This window comes from Elgaria multicarinata, chromosome 1 (genome assembly GCF_023053635.1).
Source record: "Elgaria multicarinata webbii isolate HBS135686 ecotype San Diego chromosome 1, rElgMul1.1.pri, whole genome shotgun sequence".
Taxonomy (NCBI): Eukaryota; Metazoa; Chordata; class Lepidosauria; order Squamata; family Anguidae; genus Elgaria; species Elgaria multicarinata.
In genome coordinates, this window is record NC_086171.1 from 77383247 (window position 1) to 77404126 (window position 20880).

General features: G+C 41.6%; 1 protein-coding gene across 1 annotated transcript in view; it reads right to left on the bottom strand.

Moving 5' to 3' along the window:
• The window catches only part of ADCY1 (adenylate cyclase 1), a 182547-nt gene that overhangs the window by 28203 nt on the left and 133464 nt on the right, over positions 1–20880 (bottom strand). The window contains exons 8-11 of the mRNA XM_063130721.1: positions 11680–11835; positions 8160–8354; positions 4783–4880; positions 1415–1499 (exon numbers count right to left, since the gene is read on the bottom strand). Of these exons, the coding sequence (XP_062986791.1) occupies positions 1415–1499; positions 4783–4880; positions 8160–8354; positions 11680–11835 (534 nt within the window). The remainder of the gene's footprint in view (positions 1–1414; positions 1500–4782; positions 4881–8159; positions 8355–11679; positions 11836–20880) is intronic.

Here is a 20880-nt window from a genome sequence, read left to right on the forward strand (position 1 = left end):
TCCCCCATGGGCTGGCACGCAGCTGGCTTTTTCCTTCTGGTAGGGCGCAGCCTGATCAGTCCAGCTCTGCTCCCCTTTATTTGCGAGTGGAGTGAGGAAGTTGTCAGCCCAGGCTCCAACTGCTTTGCAAGGTCAAGCATCATCCTGCCTTCCTTGCAAGGTGCTCCAATCTTGGATGCCAGGGAGCTGAGAGAGGAGGTTAGTTGGCCTCTTTGAGTCCTGCGACAGGGAAAAAGCTATTTCCTTTTTTGTGGGGGGGAGACGGAGGGGAGGAAGGCGGGCCCTACTTCAACAGACAACCTAATCCCTGACACTTGAAGAAATGGACCTCCTCCCCATGTGAGTTCAACATAACCAGATAATCAAAGTCTGTTTCTACCTAGTTTGGGGCTTTCAACCCCCGCTCAGAATTATTTCTTCAGATTTGCTATACTTTTGCACATCTTGGGAATTCCCCAGGTCTGCTCATAATTCCCTCATTTGTGGCTGTTGCTTTCTTGCCCATTTAAGCACTAGCACTCTCCCCTCCAGATTGCAAATAGAGTATAGTATAATATCAGCAAGATAATGCTGTCAACACAGCTAGATGCAGAGAAGTCTAAACTGATCTATAAAAATAATCAACCGTAAGACATTTTGTCTTCTGTAAGATATCAAAAGGATGCAAATATTAGTGTGGATGTAAAGATGACTCTAGCAAACCTGCATTATTTCTTCACTTAAAACATTTAAGCTCATAGAGCAAGTTGTGCCAAGGCACTATGGCCTGGATCCAAAGCACTGCACAGCTAATTCCACATGCTCAGTGAAGCTTTGGGTTTTCTTTGCTAGCTCCACTCCAGGCCACGTGACAAACCTCTTTTGAAATTGAAGACTTTGGAAAAGCAATTTTAGATATGAGGGCCCTGTTGTTAAAAGATACTTGATTTTTAATCACCCTGGGTATGCCTGAGTCTTCAGGCACACCTGAAGTAGCTCTTTGGATCCCACTCAATGGCTACAGCAAACTATGAGGACAGCAGAAACCTACACATCCATTTGAGGTAAAAATAAATACAGTTTGAAGTTCCCAAGGAGCAACTATGGATTCAGAGCAGAAAGCTCTTCAAGTGCCCATCAGTTCTCAGGTGGAGTGGGATGGAGTGCCAGTTGAACTGATCTAGTACTCTTCCATGAAAAGGAAACAGACCAGGTAAAAGCTGCCCCTGGAAGCTACTACTTCTTTGAGGAAATTGGGAAGGGTGACACATGACTTATAAAAGTTCTACATTGTACTAGGTATTGTATATTAATAAAATTAAAACAGGTTCATGCCTGGAGGTGCACAATGTAGCAGAAGTCAAATCAAGATGTGAGTAATGGCTAAATACGTCTCTTATCAGAATAAGAGGTCACAACATTACAGATCACTTACTTGTACTCGAGTGACATGTAGATACATTATACATGCCACCAGGAAGCATATGCAGAACACCAAGAGGACAAGGACTACGGTACTCCTAGAAGGAACACATAGAAACTGAGTCATGGAGCATACCCCAAAGCACTGGTTTCTTATTAGAACTTGTCGGATGGATTTTGGCTAAATATAAAGTATTTTTGTTTATTACATAATAAGGAAAACGACAGATACAGCAGATTTCTTAAAGTGGTGCTCTGGATTTTCCTTTCTCTGATGCCGAACATTTTCAATTGAATTGTAATTCTTAACATGACGATACTTGCCTAATAAATAATTAATTGATTTGGGGGCCAAAGGAGACATTACTTTAAATCTGTATCTATCAGCTACGTATTTTTTCATTTTTACTCTACAGTAGGCACAGGAAATCTACTATAGTTTGGTAGGATGGGGAGGTGCTTTATTCCTCTCCTGTGCTATGGGTCCAATCTGGTTTGGGTCCCCTGTGCTTATGCTAGAAAAAAATGGGGTTGGGGGTGTGAGAAGACATAGCTGCTAAATATGGCTTTAAAGGTATGTTTTCGCCCCTAGAACTACAATTCCTTGCAAAATGATCAGGGGGCTGGAACAAGTCTTCTACAAGGAATGGTTCCAACATTGGGGGCCTTTTAGTTTAGAAAAAAGGTGAGTATAGGGAAATATGATAGGGGTGTATAAAATTATGAATGGTGTGGAGAAAATTGATAGAGAGAAATTTCTTATTATGATACTAGGGATGTCCATCATTTGAAAATCTGCTCCTTCTTGGGCCCAATGAATCCACCAGCCGAGCTGAGGGCTCTCCCAAAAATCCAGGAACTTTTGCCCAAATTTGGGCCGTAATTTGTGTAAAGTGTGGCTGTAATTTATGCAAATTACAGCTTTTTGAGTAAAATACACAAATTGCAGATGCAACTTGTGCAACTTTCTATTTGGAGGGTTGGGGGAACCCAGACAATCTGTAAGCTGGTGTGACTTGATACGTATCAAGTTGGCCACTTGCAAGAAGCGAGCCGGAGTCTGGGGTCTGAGCTGATGAAAGCTTGGTGAACTCCACACCCACCCACCCCAATGGACTACTCTTGATATCCCTACATAATACTAGTGCCTGTGGTCATCAAATGTAGCTAGATGGTAGGAATTCAGGATAGACAAAAGGAAGCACTTCTTCATACAGCACAAAGTTTAACAGTGAAATACTCTACCACAACATGTAGCAATGGCCACTAGTGCTTAGATGTCTTTAGACAAATTCTTGGGAGTGCAAATCATGGCAGCCAGCCTTTGATTACCATATGCTATCTCCGGTTGTTCAGAAACAACAGTGGGATAGAGCTATTATTCTCATATCCTGCCTACAGGCTTCCCAGAGGCATCTGGTAGGCCACTGTGGGGAAGAGTTACTCGACTAGATAGGCCTTTGGTTTGAACCAGCAGGGCTCTTCTGAATTTCTTATGGTAGCTTATACTATCTCTCAGTATTCACCACTAATTTTGAATGATGCAATAGAATGTGACATCTTCCCTTTGAAGGGAAGATGAAAAGTGCTTCACCTCATTACTTGGCCAAGACAGGGTGTGAAATTAATATCTTCACTGAGTGTCTCACAAAGGAGAGATGTTTTATTTGATAGATGTGCCAGGCCTGGAATGAGCTAGAGCCACAGCTGGAGGAGGAATGCTGGCCCCGTTGCCAGGCAACAGAGACACACACTTTTGAATCATGGCAAGGAGCTGAGAAGAAAGCAGGAAACGGGTTGGCTGAAAGGCAGGAAGGGGCTGGAGGCATTCCAGGGCCCGGAAGCTGCACCAACCCCGAGTTTTGCACCACCATCCACAAGTGTGTAACTGACATATTCAGTGTGGGGTCTGGTGAGCACCCAAAAGCCAACAAGGTCATTCTCACTCAAAACCTATGCCAAAATTCTGTATTAGTTTAGTAGTGTTTTGCACTAACACCCACAAGTTTGTAACTGAGACATCCAAATGGGGTTGCTAGTGTGATTCATTTATGATCAGAATTTGCCCTGTTTGCAACCCATGATCATGAAATATAGAGAATAAGCACTTCATTCCCTAGTTCCAGCCTGCCACTTAAGGCCCTCAGAGAGTCATCCACCATGGCTGCCTAATGTGAGATTGGCAGCCATATGTCAGAGGACCTTTTCCTTTGCTGGCCTCAGTTGTGGAATGATCTGCAGGATGAACTATTCCTGTTGACTTCTTTGAATATCTTTAAGCTGGCATTAAAGACTCTATTATTCTGGCAGGCCTATTTTTATAAATTGTTTTTTTATAAAACAAACAAACAACCATTTATATACCGTCTAGGATATTATTTTATTGATTGCTTTGTTTTGTTTAAATTGTTTCTAACTTTGCATGCCACCTAGAGTATTTTGTATACAAGTGTGATATAAATTGATTTCATAAATAAACTAAGAAATAAATAAAGAGCAATCTGAACAGTGGGGGGAAGTGGCAGTGCGAAAGTTCCCTTTAGAATGTCTTTCAGCCCACTGAGCACAGGCAGTGCACTTATGGGAAGAGAAGGAAGCATGAGATTGCACTGAACTGTACAAAAATACGACCATCATAGGTTCTGATGAGATACAACAATATTGGTTTTGCGGTGTTAACTTGGGACCCTGATTGGCAGCGTCAGTCACACATGATAAAACTACTACAAAACCTCAGTATAGGTTTTGAGTGAAAATGACAATGTTGGTTTCGGTGTTCTTAGTAGCAGCCCATGCTGGGTATGTAGTATGGGTATATGTGGCTGCTGCTGCAAAACTCAGGGTTTGGGGTGCAAAATACTACTGCAAAACTTTGGTATTGGTTTTGAGTAAAAATGACAATGTTGTGTTTTGGTGTGTTTACTAGGAACCCCGACAGGATATGTCTGCTACACATTGTGGGTGGTGGTGCAAAACCTGGGTTAGTGCAAAACACTACAAAGCTAATACAATAAGTTGTTATAGGTTTTTAGGGGATACCAAATTTTGGGGTTCATAGTTAAGAGAGCTCCTGAAGTTTCCTCCTGCATCAGGGCAAACATGAATGGAGAAATCCCTTTGGTAAATTTCCCTAGCTCCATGATGAAGGTAAGAACATGGGCAACTTCATGTCTGTCTATGGGTAAATTAAGTCATTTCCTCTTCATAATGTCAACCTTACATGAATTTTTTTTTCATAAACAGTCCACTGTATTGTCCTAGCTTTGTTCCCAATAAAGTCAGTAACAAGCCAATGGAAAAGTTCTGCAGACTCAAAGACATACGCACACACACACACATACACACACTGCATTTAATTTAAAATGGTGACAAAACACTTACTGTGGGATTATTAAAAGGTAGACAAGGCCAAATAAGGCAGCTAGAATCAGTGACAAGACTACAGCACTGGTGAAATATTCATCCTGAAGTTGGTGATACTGTGAAAGAATCGGGGGGAGAGAGAAGCATACAGACTGTTATTTAACCATATCTGACATATGTCCTGGTTCTGAATACAGACAACTTTGCTTAAAAATACAGTATGAGCAGCAGCCTATGTCTGCACACTAGTTTGCCACTAGCAAGCACATCTTTTCTTTCTGAAGATTTCCAAAGCCAGCATAAGAACAGGGAAAGCCCTCACCTCTTTTCCAAACTCCAGAGCACCTCCAAAACCAGCATGTGTCCCCTCCCTCCCTAACTTAGGGACGGAAAGGAAGGTACAGACTCACAGCTGAGGTTGTGTTGGAGGCACTCCAAGTATGGCTGAAGCTAATATGACAAGAATGAACCTTTGCCTCCTTCCCCAGCTCAAAACTGGAATTGGTAAAGGGGTGAGGCTTCATCCTTACAATTGCCCTGGGCCTCAATAAATGCTCCAACAAATCTCAGGATGGCAGTGAAGACAAGACCTCCCACCTTTTAATACAAATTTTGGCCCACAAGCAAGGCCAGACAAGTTTTGTGGACCTCTGACTATGCCCCTGTCTTTAAGTGCCATGAGGTGCCTTGCTCCCACACTTGCATTCCTTCCCAGCAACTGTACGGGAAGGAACGCAAGTGCGATTTTTCCAGCTCTGGAAAAGTAAAAAATAATTTAAAAATGGGGGGGGGCAGGAACAGGTAATAAAAATTAATAATAAAATAAAATAAAATAATAAAAATTAAAATTAAAGAAATTTTAATAAAAATTAAAGAAACCTGGGGGTGGGGGGAGGAATAAGGCAGCCAGAGGACGTGAGGAGAGGGACTGGGTGAACTATATTTCCCCCCTCTGGCTGCCCATTCCTCCCCACCCATGCTTTTATTTTTTTACTTTCACAGAGGCGTGGGACCGCCCATGGTGACCAATCGGGCGCCATGGGCTCTGCTGCCAAAAATGTCGGTCTAAGGGCCTGATTTTTTTGGAGCAGAGTTTCCAGGGTTTGCCCTGGGATGGCTTTGCAATGGCGGCTGCATCATGTAGATGACTTGCCGCTACTACAAAGCCACCCCAGGGCAAACTCTTAGTGTAGACATGCCCTACGTGTCTCCATTTCCACGTACTTCCTGTATTATGGATTTATGAATGAACATGGTTTAATTCATGATCAAAATAATAATCTGTAATATTTTATTATGGAGTCACAGTGACTTTTATGCTGGCTGCATAAAAAAGTCTCTTTCTACCCTGTGTTTCCACTAGTTCATAACTTTCTCAAACTTCAGTGCTGGGTCTCTATCCAGCACTGAGTTATTTTGGAAAGCTTCTACAAAACCAGGGTTCATATAGTTTTGAGCCAGGCTTGAATAAAACGAAAATATACCATCACAGCAGCTGAGGGAAGGAAGCTGAATAGTGACACAAAAATACTCTCATGAAGAAATACAAATGAATGTTCCTGAAATCATTCATCTTGGATTTACAGGGAGATATCCTTTGAGAGAGTGCTACTTTATGTTGGGAAATTGAACAGGGCTTGTAAACTATAACCAGATTGTTCAAGATGTTGGCATTTTTATTAGCTCCATCCAAACCAAGGATTTTCTTCTCTTATGATAAACCTTGATCGTTCCCTCTCCACTACCTCCCCCCACAACAGATCCTGCTCAGATGATCCATGGGAAAAACTGAGAAGTCAGAAAACAGGGCTATGGGGGCAAGGTCAGGAGAGTGAGGGGTGGGGCTTGAGGAGAGGCAAGCAGGTGAGATGAGGGGGTGCTGGTGATCCGACTCCATGCTGTGGGTTGGGAGTTTCCTACCCCCTTTTTTGAATATCTTCCTAGCTGCCTTACATTAGCAGTTAGCCATGCCAGAAAAGCTGCAATTGTGTAATTATACAGCCCTTACAGAATCCGAGTCAGAAAACACATATTAGGTAGCTCTCTTGGAATCCTAAGACTATTATCTTTCTCCTTTTAACAACAAGTTTCAATCCCTCATGGTACATCAATTAAATAATTAAAAATGGACATTTTCTGCTAAAAAAAATTAGAGAAACTCTAGGTAAAATATTTTCACTGTGGAGAGGTCATGCCACTCTAACACAAGCTGCTCTTTTAATATTAGGACTGCAATTTCTTTATGAAACATTTTTCTATTGAAAATACACACTGTCGTACAGTAAAATAAAATAGAAAATTAAAGCCAAACACAGCAAGAAAAAGAAGATGACATAAGTCAGTAGCAGCAACAAAATGAAAACAAAACCCACCTAATCACTTCCAAAGAAAGCTCTCAAAATAGTAAAGTCTTAATTAAATAGAAAGGGGAGTATAAAGAGGTTGGAAGGTGGGCTTCCCTGGAAAATATTCAAAGAATCAGTGCAACAACCAAGAAGGCTGAGCAACATGTCCCCATTATTCTTGGAGGGCCAAAGCAGAGAACAGGGAAGAATAAGTGGAAGAAGGAGCTTCTTCATATGTGCAGGCCCTTCAAGGAACAAACTGGTTTCCCGCATTCAAATGTAATGGGAAACTTTGGTTCATTCAAATCCTAGACTGCCTCCCCTTGCATATGAAGGAGGCGGGAAGGAGAGTTTGGTGCATACAAGCCCAACACACAAGTTTGTATATCCTCTTACCACTACACCAGGATTTAGCATTACATCTGAACTAGGTTGCTATATTCTGTTTGAACTAGATGCCAGGACTTCATTTAAAGCATCTTTCCCCAACTTGGCGTTTTCTCAAAGGGTTGTACTACAGTTCCCATCATCCTCAGTCACCATGGCCATTGGGAAATGTAATCCAACATATCTGGAGGGCACCAAGGCCAAATTTACACCTTGTGTCAAATCATTATGATCCCATCATGGTAACACTATATTCCTCTTGTGCAATGATACCTCCTAGGACACATTATTATTATTATTATTATTATTATTATTATTATTATTATTATTATTATTATTATTATTTGTATCCCACCTTTTGCCCAATACAATGACATTTGTTGTGGTATTTTGGATAATGTGGAATAAAAAGCATGAGACTCTGAAAGCAGTATATGGAATGTGTAATGTGCCCCAACAGATATCAGTGCACGTCAATACCATTATAAAGCCATAGTGTATCTAGCCCAGGTTGGGAAAGGCCAATTTGAAGTATAGGGAAAGTGACCTTGAATTTTAAAAACACTGCAGCTTCTCATTTTCTTTTGGAGAAAGAAATTTTCTTTTGAATTCGTAAAAAATATATCTCTCATTTTCTTTTGAATTTGTAAAAGCTTCACTTACCTTTTGCTCACGTTCAATCTGTTTATACCTCAGGGTAAAAAAATTTAGGTCTGCCATCTCTGACTCAGTTTGCCGGGCCTCTATTAAACGGCTGATGTATCGGTTCACTCGAGTTCCAGGAGTGTTGTATACAACGTTTGTAGAAAAAGAGGAACGATTCCTGAGTTTTTCAGAGGCTGTCCTTAATGCCCTTCTCTGTGGCAGAAATGAAAAACAGAAGAAGAGTGATATTAAGTCTTTATCTTATCTGTTAATCACCTTTAAGCAATGAATTTGAAAGATGGTACAAAAACTTTGTCCTGGCACTAAAAGGGGACAAAATTCTGCTGGCTGCTAAGGTATCTGAAAAGCTTATGGACTTACAAGATGATACAAGGAGGTTCTGATCTCTGATAAGAGCCACCTTTTATTGATTTACTTCAGAACACTTTACATACATTAACAACATACACTAGCATCTCTGACTGAGGGCTTGTGAGATGGGGAAAAACTGGCTCACTTTCAGACAGAATTTCAGTAGCTACCTGGAACATTCCCTATTGTGGCTGTATACGAGAATACTACATATGTAGATGGACTTATATGCTTACATACATTTTCAAGCCACCATTATTATGGAAACTGGGATGACCAATTTCTCACGTGGAGAATGGTGGCTCGAAGAGAACCTGTGGTCTCTAAAGACCCCGAGGTGCTTGCACTGGTGTTGTCTCATGAAGGAACCAATCTGAAATAATTCAATGATTCAATCTGCCTTCTTTGCTGATGAAACATATTGGCATGTTGTAGTAACCTTTTTGTAAACTAGCATCCCATGATCTTTTCTCTCCTTAGTCACCTGCAGCTGATGACTCCACTCCCAGCACATAACAAAAAAATCTTACTGTTGGCCCCAAATGCATGACTATATTTTTTTTATTATTGATTTTCATTTTCTACTACTCTATTTCTTGAGGCCACTAAATTCACCCTGCTTAATTTTTCAATCCTTCTGGGTAACAACGATGCTTTCCTACATGGTGGCATCTGCGTATTAGCAAGCACATGCTGCCTTACGCCCAATAGAGTGTTCTCTTCCATATCCCTCCCCTTTACATTTCTTCTGGGGCCTTATACACCATACATGGTCTGTAGGTACCTGGTTAACTTTAGGACTCTGATCAGTTATGCTGAAAGATGTGGGTCAAGGCTTTGGGCCCAGGTGGTAGGGCTCCTAGGTCCCGTTGCTGATTGCCATCCGTTAAGTGGTCTCAAGATACTTGGAGGCGATGGCCCTGACTGCTCAAGGCAGTACAACCCAGAGTGAAGGCAGAGTGCTTAGTGGGCTACATAGTATTCACATGGGCCAGCAAGGGCAATTTAGGATTAATGCATGGAGCAGGCACAGCACAGGTCACCGCAAGAGAGCCAGCAGCAGGAAAGAGGGGAAGTGTAGGGCTGGTGCACTTGTTCTATTTCCCTAAATCCCCATGTGAGAGGTAGGGAAGAGACAGATCACATAAACAAGAGTTTCCCCCCCTGCAGTTTTGGGGTGGGGGTGGGGAATAGAATTTTAGCATGAAAGCTTTTCAAGTCAGGCCTCTCTTGCACTTCATCTCAACGAAAGAGAAGCACAAAATTGCACTTTAAAAAAATAAATAAATTGCTAACAACATTAGCTTTCCCCCTTATGGAATATTGGAGCAAACCTATGTAATATCACCACCTAGTGGCAAAGAAAATATTACAATTTATTTATTACAATTTAGGTTTACAGGTGTGCGTGCAAACATGCACTCATATCATGGGAAGAAGAATGACAAAATACCTTGGGGGACCTTACAAATCTTTCAGAATATGCTCTTGTGTTTTGTAGCTTTCAGGACAGCTTGTCACATCCAGACAATCTGATAATATGGCAAGCATGCCCCTCCCACCAAATATTCTGTGGAATATACTATGAAGGATCTACGGCAGACTTCCCCAAGCCATGCTGGCAGGGGATGATGGGAGTTGCAGTCTAAAACATCTGCAGGGCCCTAGATTGGGGAAGGCTGATATATGGGGATGAACTGTAAAATGGTACGTATTTCTGAGCTGGGTGTTCAGTGTCATGGCGTTCAGTGTCATGGCGTCCACAATGTAAAGTAATCTCCCCCCTGGCATTAGACATGTACCAACACTTTTTTTTATTTTTAGGCAAAGATTGAAGAGCCACCTGTTTATGTAAACCTTCCCTGTGTAGTGCTGCCTACCGTCTTACATAGATAGGATATATTCTATGAATTTGTCTTTATTTTCATGTTTCTATGATTTGTATGTGCTGCTTTGAAAACTTTAGATTTACTAGATTTATATAAAACTCTTAAATAAATGCTGATAGTTAAGTCACTTAAAAATCTCTAAGACGCATTCATTTTTCAGCAAAGCATGCCAGAAAGAAATTATGTTAGTATCTTATACAATTATGCCTTAACATAACTAACTAAACAACCTCCCTAGGCAATTGGCTCCATTGTTGTACTGCTTTAACAGGATGGATATCAGGAAAAACTTCCTGACTGTTAGAGCAGTATGACAATGAAACCAATTGCCTAGGGAGGTCGTGGGCTCTCCCACACTACAGGCATTCAAGAGGCAGCTGGACAAGCATCTGTCACGTATGCTTTAAAGTGGATTCCTGCAATGAGCAGGGGGTTGGTCTCGATGGCCGTATAGGACCCTTCCAACTCTACGGCCTGGTTCAGACAACACGCTAAACCATGCTGCTTAACCACAAAATTGTTAATTCCATTAACCATTTTGTGGTTAAGCAGCATGGTTTAGCGTGCTGTCTGAACCAGGCCAATGATTCTATGATTCTAAATCAGATCTGTGGCGTAACACTGCAAGCAATACATTACAAGGTGACAAGACTTGCCATCTTTGCTTTGCAGATCAAGGGGAGATTATTGAGTGATGGCAGGAGATCATCTTACTGGTTGCCTTCTTCTAAAATCATTTTTTAAAAGGCAAAATAGAATCACAGATGGAATCATACCACTATAGAGGCCTTTTCCAACACTTTAATGGCACAGAAGGAAGGAAATTAGTTAAGAAATATAAGCCTCCTCTGTTTTCAGGCCTTCCCCCTCTAGTTATGAATATCTCTAGTGGATTCATGTGCCAATTGTCTTCTTGCAGTGATGCTACCATTTTTGTCTTTTTCGTTTCAACTTTTGAGGCAGGTGGAACTTGTACCTTCTCCTACTGCCAAGATGCTGCCTCATTTCTTAATCCCCAGAGCACCACACACCTGCTATTTGCTTCACTGACCACACTCCAAATAGCCCAGAACCAGGTAAGTAAATCCCCACTGTTTTACTTCCAATGGGAACTGAGCTCAAAAATGAATCCTTCTTTCAGATCTGACTGTGGAAAACCTATCCAATACTCCTTTCCCTGTTACCCTCAAGTCAATCAATAAGGATGTAACTGCTTAATTTTAATGCTACATACCACATATTTATAAAACACACATACTTAGTTAAATATATGTTACCTTGTCATCATCTTCACAGGTCATGACGTTGGAGAAAGGGATCTCGGCTTTGAACATTTTGCGACAATGCATGAGTTGGACCAACAGGTAACAGACAGTCTTGAACTTCATTCTTTTGGCAGGCTTTATGTCTGAGAGAATAAGCCCAGGAAATATCTGTAATAATATTAATATAAAGACATAAAATAAATACATATGCAAACAGGTGTACGCAATAGATTACAGTCAGAATAAACGTGGGATATATTTATACATCAAATGATTGTGATGCACACCATATTTTTCAGAAGTATATTTCTTACAGTATATTTCCAAATGCATAAAACCCACCACTAAGCAAAACCTTTTTATCTATCATAAGGAATCTCTTGAAAGCATACATGTGTGTTATTATATTTTATTCTCATAGCAACCTGGCAACGTAGTTTGGGAAGATACATAATAACTGGCCCAAGATCTTCCAGTGAACTTCATGGGTGATTGGGGATTTGAACCCAAGTCAGTGAGAACCAGGAATCAGGGGTATTACTCAGAAAGGAAAGGGATTGGAGTCATTCCCCCCCCCCAAATACGTTTTAGACAAAAAACACACACACAAATAAATACAATTGTAAGCCTATAAAATCAAAGCAATTGTATCATGAATCATGAAAATATAGCCACAGAGCAGCAAAACACACAGTAAAAATATTTAATCATAACACTATGCTAGATATGTATCTTTAATTCTTCAATATATCCAAGAACATGCCTCTATATGTTTGCTGTAACCTCCAATCCTTGCCCCAGCCTCTGAAATCTCTTCCTCTTCACACCCTAAAATGGCCTCTGGAAGGGTTGTCAGGATTTTGAACATAATGCAGCCAACTGCCTGGCTCTCCAATGGTTTTACACTCTCTTAGGCCTTAGCTAGACCTAAAGTTTATCCCGGGATTGTCCCGGCATCATCCCTGGATATCCCGGGAGCAGGCAGGGATGATCCCGGGATAAACCTTAGGTCTAGCTAAGGCCTTGGTGTCATGCTATATATAACCCTCTACATGCCACTGCAATAAGCATGAGTTTTTTTTCTTTCTTTTGAAAATTACACTGTCTTTCCAGAGCACTCACCAAAGTGGTGTGTAACAAAAAATAAAATAAAACAATAATACTTTTTTTTAAAAAAACAATTTTTTTTTACAACATTACCATGATAAAACCATAAAAAACAATTTGAAGACCAAAATTGAAAAAGGTGTGTCTTAGCACCTTTTCAAAAAGCTGGGATGGCAAGGGTCAGTTGTAACTTTGAAGGGAGAACATTCTGCAGTTTGGGAGGGATACAGGAGAAAGCCTGGGTGTCCACATATAAATTGTTCATGTTTTGTTTTGTTTTTTTAAAAAGGAGAGAGGAAATGTATCACCAAAAAAAAAAGAGGTCAAAAGATGTCACAGATTTGCAAGGTGTTTACATGTGCTGATTCATAGGTATAGATGCATTTTTAGAAACAGAAGTACAATACACCTTACCATAGTGGGAAACACTGGGCCAGCTCAGTCTGCTTTCCAAGTGATAACTGCAGCACCTCCTGTTTTCCTTTCTTATGATTTTTTTATCGTTAAAATGGACTTGGACTACAGAGCCCTTCAAATAAGGGACCATCCCCTGACAGCTCTTTAAATAGAGGACCACCTTCTCTCAAGTAGAACACATGGCCACCCTACTTTTCACGTGTGCCCAACAAATGGGCCTCTGTGAACGATGATGTCCTCATAAGGCCTGCAGAACTTCATAATTGGGTAGGTTCATAATAAGACAGATGGTCCCTTAGATAGCCATGCCTTAAGCCATTTAGGGCTTCAAAGGTTAAAACCAAGATCTTGAATTGAGCCCGGAAGGCAATTGGCAACCAATGTATATCTTTCAATTCGGGTAATATAATCTTCATATCGTATACCAGTTAAAAGCTTAGCTGCTGCATTTTGCACCAACTGAAGCATCTGGATGCTCTTTAACGGTAGCCCTACATAAAGCACATTGCAACCGTTTAAAAAAGTCATGGATATCTGTTGCAAATGAGGTGGGCATCAGCAGGATTTAAGCAGTCAGCAGGATTAGGGTGGCATGCAGGGAAATAGAGGATGTGGTTGTTAACTCTTTCCTTTTTTCCTTGCAGTCCCAATGGAAATAGCTCCTGATGCTGCTATTAGTCCTAGATGGATGGAAGGCCCATTGGTGTCATTCAATACACCGATAGAGGCAGCCCTGTTCACAGCAGGCTATGATGAGCAGACCCATTCACATGTGATAAACAGAGGCATTTGCTTTTACAAGTGCTCCTATTGGGTTACACATAATATCCCTTTGTGTTTTGTACTGAACTTTATTGTTTTATTTGTAAGCCACCCAGAAAACATATTTATTGAAGGGTGCCATTTAAATTCTTAAAATGAAACAGAAATAAATACACTCCTGAGGCAAAAGAGAACAATATTCCTGTGATTATAATCACGCACTGGTCCCTGATTTGCTCCCACCATGCTTTCAAGAAGTGCTTTGTCCAAAGCTATTTATCTTTATAACGTGTGTTGTTTGCCAAGAAAAGATGTAGAAAAGCGCTCCTTGGCAGAGTGCAAATTTTTCAATAAAAATTATTTAAATTACTTGGGAGATCCTCACAATAATATCCATTGAGCCCCACTAGTTAAAACATTTGGTGTTTTGCCAGATCTGACCTGCACCCTTGGAGAAACATTCCTGCACAGAGTTGGATTCAGGTCCAAGCTGTGGGAATAGGTACGCCCCCCCACCTGTTGTAGAGGATGTCCAATGTCAGCTGGACCTTCAACTAATTTTTACAATCCACCCCCTCAAAGAAAAAATCCTATCACACATATAAAATATGGGTTATACTGTTTTTATTTCTTTGCTCTTGGTACAAATGCGCAAAGCTCAAGAAATATTATCTCCTTAGTTGCAGTGCCACTGCTGCAAAGTTACTAACACTATATTCATTTATACAAATTAAGGCTTAGTTTTTCTATGTAAATAGTACGGATTCACAGCACAATCAGGCACATGCCTGCATAGAAAGAAATCCCATTGGATTTAATGGGGCTTACCCCCAGTTAAGTGGGTATAGGATAGCAGCCTACATCTTTTTAATAATCTCTGCCTTGCATGAAATCTGCTTAACTTTCCAGCCACTCTGGTAATGACAGAAATGAAACTGTCGGATGCTGAAAAAATCATGTCTGTTTATGCCGGTTGACACAACAAAGTGACAGTGATGGGAGACCTGTCACAGCTTCTAGTACAGCTGCTGCCATGAAGTTCTGAACAAATCCCATGTTAATGAATGCTGGCCGCTTTGATCGAAAGTCATCAACTGCTCATTATTTACACTCACAATCATCTTTATGATTTATTCAGAAATATTGCCCAGGTGTAAGCTTCAGAAAATATCCGCTATGTCCAGCCATACTTTGACTTAAGCTGTAAGAGGCAAGGGCTTTTGTCATTTCAAATAGAGGTGAGCAACTTGGACTTTTTCAAGTAGCGTTGCTGAACTGTAAAACACACACACACACACACACACACAAGATCCCACTGCCACCAATATTCACACACACCCTGCCCCCAGCATTGAAGAAACCTGTGGCTTTCCTGCCAGTCCTCGGGCCCACCTTTCCCCAATCTGGTGCCCTCCAAGTGTTTTGGACTACTACTCCCATGATCCATCATCACTGGCTATGCTGGAAAGGGCTGATGGGAGTTGTAAGTCAAAACATCTGGAGGACAACTTGCCCAGGCCTGATCTAGAGGCTCTTGTGTCTCTTGTACCTAAAAAGGGAAAAATCATCTGGTATCCTTTTTACACTGCTGAAGAGACAGGAGAAACTCTGGAAGGCACAACTCTTAAAGGGCTACCATTTTAACTGGGTTTGCATCAGTAGCCCACTAGACAGACATTTAGCAGGTAATGCTTCCCCCCCCCCCCACCCCCCCCCACACTACTCATGCCCGTTACATAGGTAGTATGGCCACAGTTAAGGACATCCGCCACTGTTTATTCTAGTCTCAATTTATCAGGAGGCAAGAACTATCTTTCTGGTAGGGATGTATCTGCTCATTGATGGATTTGGATTTTTTAATCAGACTTTTGCTTTACTTATGCTTAGTATTAGTTAATACAAATTACGACTAATGTGAATGAGTGCAACCCCCCCCCCCCCAAAAGTGAAAAACTGGTCTACAAGTCTGTGGAATCCACATGACTCAGAAAAAAACTGGTCTGCTACAGCATCTGCAGGTTGGATTCATAGACATCCAAACTCATTTGAATCCACTGCAGACTTCTCTGAAATCCCTAATTTCTATTATCAGCTATCTTCCCGTTTCAACTCATGGCCATGACAATAACAAAAATGAGCTTGTATTTGCAAATGGAATGGAGAGAAACAAAAAGCTGTCATTGGCCAGGATCCCCCATGTTTGCAGAGCATTGTTGCTCTGCCTTTTATTTTATTTTATTTATTTTATTTATAACATTTTTATACTGCCCAGTAGCCGAAGGTCTCTGGGAGGTTCATATGCCTTTTGGTATATGGTGTATAAAAACTGTTACTTTTGCCAGTGCGCTCTCTTCACATTAAACTAGAGTGATAAGATGCAAATGAAGATAGCCAGGCTTCCTGAACCGTTGAGACTTGTGCAGAATGAGAATTTCAGCAGGTACAGTCTTTCTCACTCTTGCAGCATCTCAGCATGACGAATTGCACATACCATAATTCCATCTTATGCACAACAACTGCACATAAAAAGCTGCTGCTTCCCGTTGGACGACTGGTTCCTTTGGCCTAGCATTGTCTCTTCTGACTAGCAGCAGCTGTTCTCCAGGGCCTCTGGCTGAGCACTTTCCCAGTCCGGCTACCTGACATTCTCTAATTGGGAATGTCAAGGACCGAACAGGGAAGCTCGGAGGATGGCAACAAGGGAGAGGGCCTTTCAATGGTGGCCCCCCCAATTACAGAATGACCTCCCCGATGAGGCTCGCCTGGCACCAACGTTATTATCTTTTCGGCGCCAGGTTAAGACCTTTCTCTTCTCCTAGGCAGTTAACCACATGTGCTGTGTTTGTTTCTAACTGTCCCCAGAATAGTTGTTTTTACAAGGATAGTTGTTTTTATGCTTTTTATGCTTTTAAAATTTGTGTATTTGTTTTTAATGTTTACTGTTTTGAACTTTTGTAAACTGCCCAGAGAACTTCAGCTATGGGGCAGTATATAAATGCAATAAACAAACCTAGAAACAAAGCATATGAAGCCAGAGAGAGAGAGAGAGACTGTTGCTTTTGATATGGTTTTTAGAATGCTGTTTACTGCTGCCTCTTTTATTGTTGCTCTAATTTTGTTGTGATTTATATTTTTACTATAAGCTGCCTTGAGTTTGATTTTATTGTAGAAAGGTGGGATATAAATACCCAAATAAAGAAATAAATGTGCTCCCCCACCGTGCTCTGGCCCATCACCATATGCAAATCTCTGCATAAATGAATACCTCTATTAAAAAGCCACAGGTGCCCTTCCCTCCACCAGGAAGCATAGCTGTCAGCAGACAGCAGAGAGGCAGCAGTTTTGGAGCACAGCCTGGTGTTATCGTGGTGTCTGAGGTCAGGTATTTGTGGTTGAGAGGACGAGCTACCACCATTTCATTTAAATTAGCCTCACGGCATCTGTAATGACTCCTATTATTTATAGTCTGATCACTCCAGTTTAAATGTGTGCCTAGACTGGATTTATTTGTTATTTTATTCATTTATTTCCAATATTTCTATACCCCTAAGCAATTCACATATAAATATTAAAATCACATTAAAAATATTAAAAACAATTACAATTACAATAAAAGTAAGAGAGCAATAGAAGGAGCAGTAAAGATGTGCATTACTTCATGTCAGGATTGGGCTGGAACAACTTTCCTCCAGGCTCAGGAATGATGAGAAAGGCTCTGAAAATGGCAGTGTCTTTAGTGTAACAGTTTAGAGATGTGGAACCTCTGGCCCATGAGGGTTCCACATCTAACCTGCAGAGCCTTGGAGGGCAAGCCTTGTCCCCTGGAGGAACACCCCTGGAGGAATCTGTGCTGTTATCTCCAATCTGAGGTTGGAGATAACAGCAGGAATTCCCCTGTATACTACTCCACCTCCAAAGTACAAGGGAATCCCTGGGTAGTATTACAACTAACTTATGTTCTATTCATTTTAATAGGTCTACTCTACATAGGACTAACATTAGATAGTGCCCCCCTGCTGTTAACTCCAATTTGAGATCAGAGACTACAGTTGGGATGCAGGTAGAAGAGCAGCCATGTCTACTGATATCATCCAGCTCACAGAGGGTCTGGTGGGGGACAACTCAGCCCCCAACCAATTTATGTTCTGCACCCCTGCCCTAACTCAAGGTAAAACCACATTTGGGGCCAGAAACAACCAACCCCAATTGCACTGATGTTATGCTTTCTGATGTTAGGCTCTGTCTTAAATTTGCCTTTAACCAAAAATAAATGCAAGTACAAAATATTGATGATCAGAATGAAGACCAAGTATCCTTGCCATATAAGCCCTTCTTGCACTTGCTGAGAAACCTACCAAGGTTAATAATGATGTGTTGTCTCTATGTCTCTATGGAGCTCGGATGCTAACAGGCTTCAAATAAAAGATTTAAAAGTTGTGAATATTTTAGAATCTCTCCTCATTTAAAAGTGTAAACGGTACATGAAAAAGCTTTCATACATTATTGTGTTCACTCCTGGCTTAATGAGACTGCTGTGACGATGGAGCATGCTGTCAGACCAGATTTTGAGAAAGTGGGGCGTAGCCTTTAAATGCAACGTGGGACTGTTTTACCTTTGAAATGGAACACACTCCTGGCCATCTGTTGCTGCTAACATCGATTTTCATTCTTCTTGGTGTCTTGCTGAAGCCAGTTTACATTAACGTCAAAAAGAACGATGCGTAGAGAATACAGAAGCATGGCCACGTTTCAGCTTTTAGAGGCTTGGGGCGGAGGAGGGGGAGGAATGCAATATTAAACCGGCACGTAATGTGGAAACCAAAGCGATTGCATCTTGTTCAAGGTAAAGGAAGAACAGTTCAGTCTCCTCCTCCTGCTTCTCTCCTCCCTGTCCCTGTGCTTCTTGGGATTTGAGAGGGTTCTTTCCCCCTTACATTCAGCACCCAAGAGGGATGGGGGAAGGCAATTGTAGAAAAAAACACATTACTTAGAAAACTTGCAAAGGCCTGGCAATCAGTATGCAAGTGCACAATTGCCATGAAAAGCCTCGATACGCTGGAATGCGCCAGTAAGTGACACGATGACTGATCTGCAGGCCCGGTGGAAAAGCTAGTCGATATACCAGTGGAATGCATGAAGCATTTTTCCCTGCCAGCTTCGCAGACACTCCATTTATGCATACCAGAGATCTAATGCTGTTAGCCAAGTTGTACAGGAACATCTGTCACTTCAATAAATCAATTGCTGACACAATAATGGAGAAGCTGCTATTTGCTTTTATGCAGTGATGACAGACCGTAGCAGTAGGCTCCCCTCTGAGTGGGGCATACTTAACTAGCAAATCACTGATCATCAGCCCTTCAACTCAAACACTAACATATGGGCCTTGGCAATGCACTGACATGGTCGTTTCGTTCAGTCCCAACATGGCATGAATGAAAATTTCATTTTAGTTCATTTTCTATTAAAAAATTCACATTTTTTTTCATAACCAAGATGGAAAGAACTTGAATTTTAAAAATTCTGAATGTGCAAGAAACTAAAAATGAGAGATTCATCAATCTGGACCGGGGACTTTGTATGCTTAGCTTTTAAAAGTCTGAATTTGAATCCTTATGTATGTTTGTGGTAGGAGTGTGCACGGACCCCCCACTCCGCTTCTCTTCCAGATCCGCGATTTGCGGATCGGCCCGCTCCGCCCCGCCCCCGCTCCGCCTATGTCCACTCCGCTCCGCTCGGAGCTCCGGATCCGGATCGGAGCTCCGTTTCCCCCCCCATAGGCTTGCATTAAGCTAAAAAAGTATACAACTTTTTTTCTGTGAAAGTTAGAAACCTCAAGTTTGGCACCATGACACCTCATGGGGGTATACACATGCACGCCAAGACTCAAGGCAATCCCATCATCCCCTGATTTTTGGGGAATTTATGAAAATCGGGCACCCCAATCACACCCCTTTCCATAGCTCCGTCAATTTTCACGTTAAAAATCTCAAACTCACCACCATGAAAGCTTGTCCAGGGATACATACGCACACCCAGACTCAAGGCAGTCCCATCATCCCCTGATTTTTGGGGAATTTATGAAAATCGGGCACCCCATTCACACCCCTTTCCATAACTCCGTTAATTTGCATGTTAAAAATCTCAAACTCGCCACCATGATAGCTTGCCCAGGGATACATACGCACGCCAAGACTCAAGGCAGTCCCATCATCCCCTGATTTTTGGGGAATTTATGAAAATCGGGCACCCCATTCACACCCCTTTCCATAGCTCCGTCAATTTGCACGTTAAAAATCTCAAACTCGCCACCATGATAGCTTATCCAGGGATACATACGCATGCCAAGACTCAAGGCAGTACCATCATCCCCTGATTTTTGGGGAATTTATGAAAATCGGACACCCCATTCACACCCCTTTCCATAGCTCCGTCAATTTGCACGTTAAAAATCTCAAACTCGCCACCATGAAAGCTTATCCAGGGATACACGCATGCCAAGACTCAAGGCAGTCCCATCATCCCCTGATTTTTGGCGGGGCTTAAACCTGCAGACATCTCAATGGGGCCATTTCAAAGGAAATCCCAACATGCCATGAATTGGGGAGTACAGATAAACCTATGAAATCTTCTTCCACACTTGAAAAATGGATTTGGAACTTCCAAAAGTCTAACTTGAGCGCAGGAAGGACTTCTCCCCTGAGTCAAAGCCAGACGCACACAACATCCCTGCGAGGCGGGCAGGGGAGGAGGGAGGAAAGGCAGGCAGGCAGGCAGCAGACATTTCTGGGGGCATAAGGAAGTGAGACAAGGATAAGCCAGTAATGCATATAAAATGGAATAAATAAATAAATAAATAAATAAATAAATAAATAAATAAACAAACAAACATGGAATTAAAAGCAGCAGTGGAATTAAAAGCAGCAG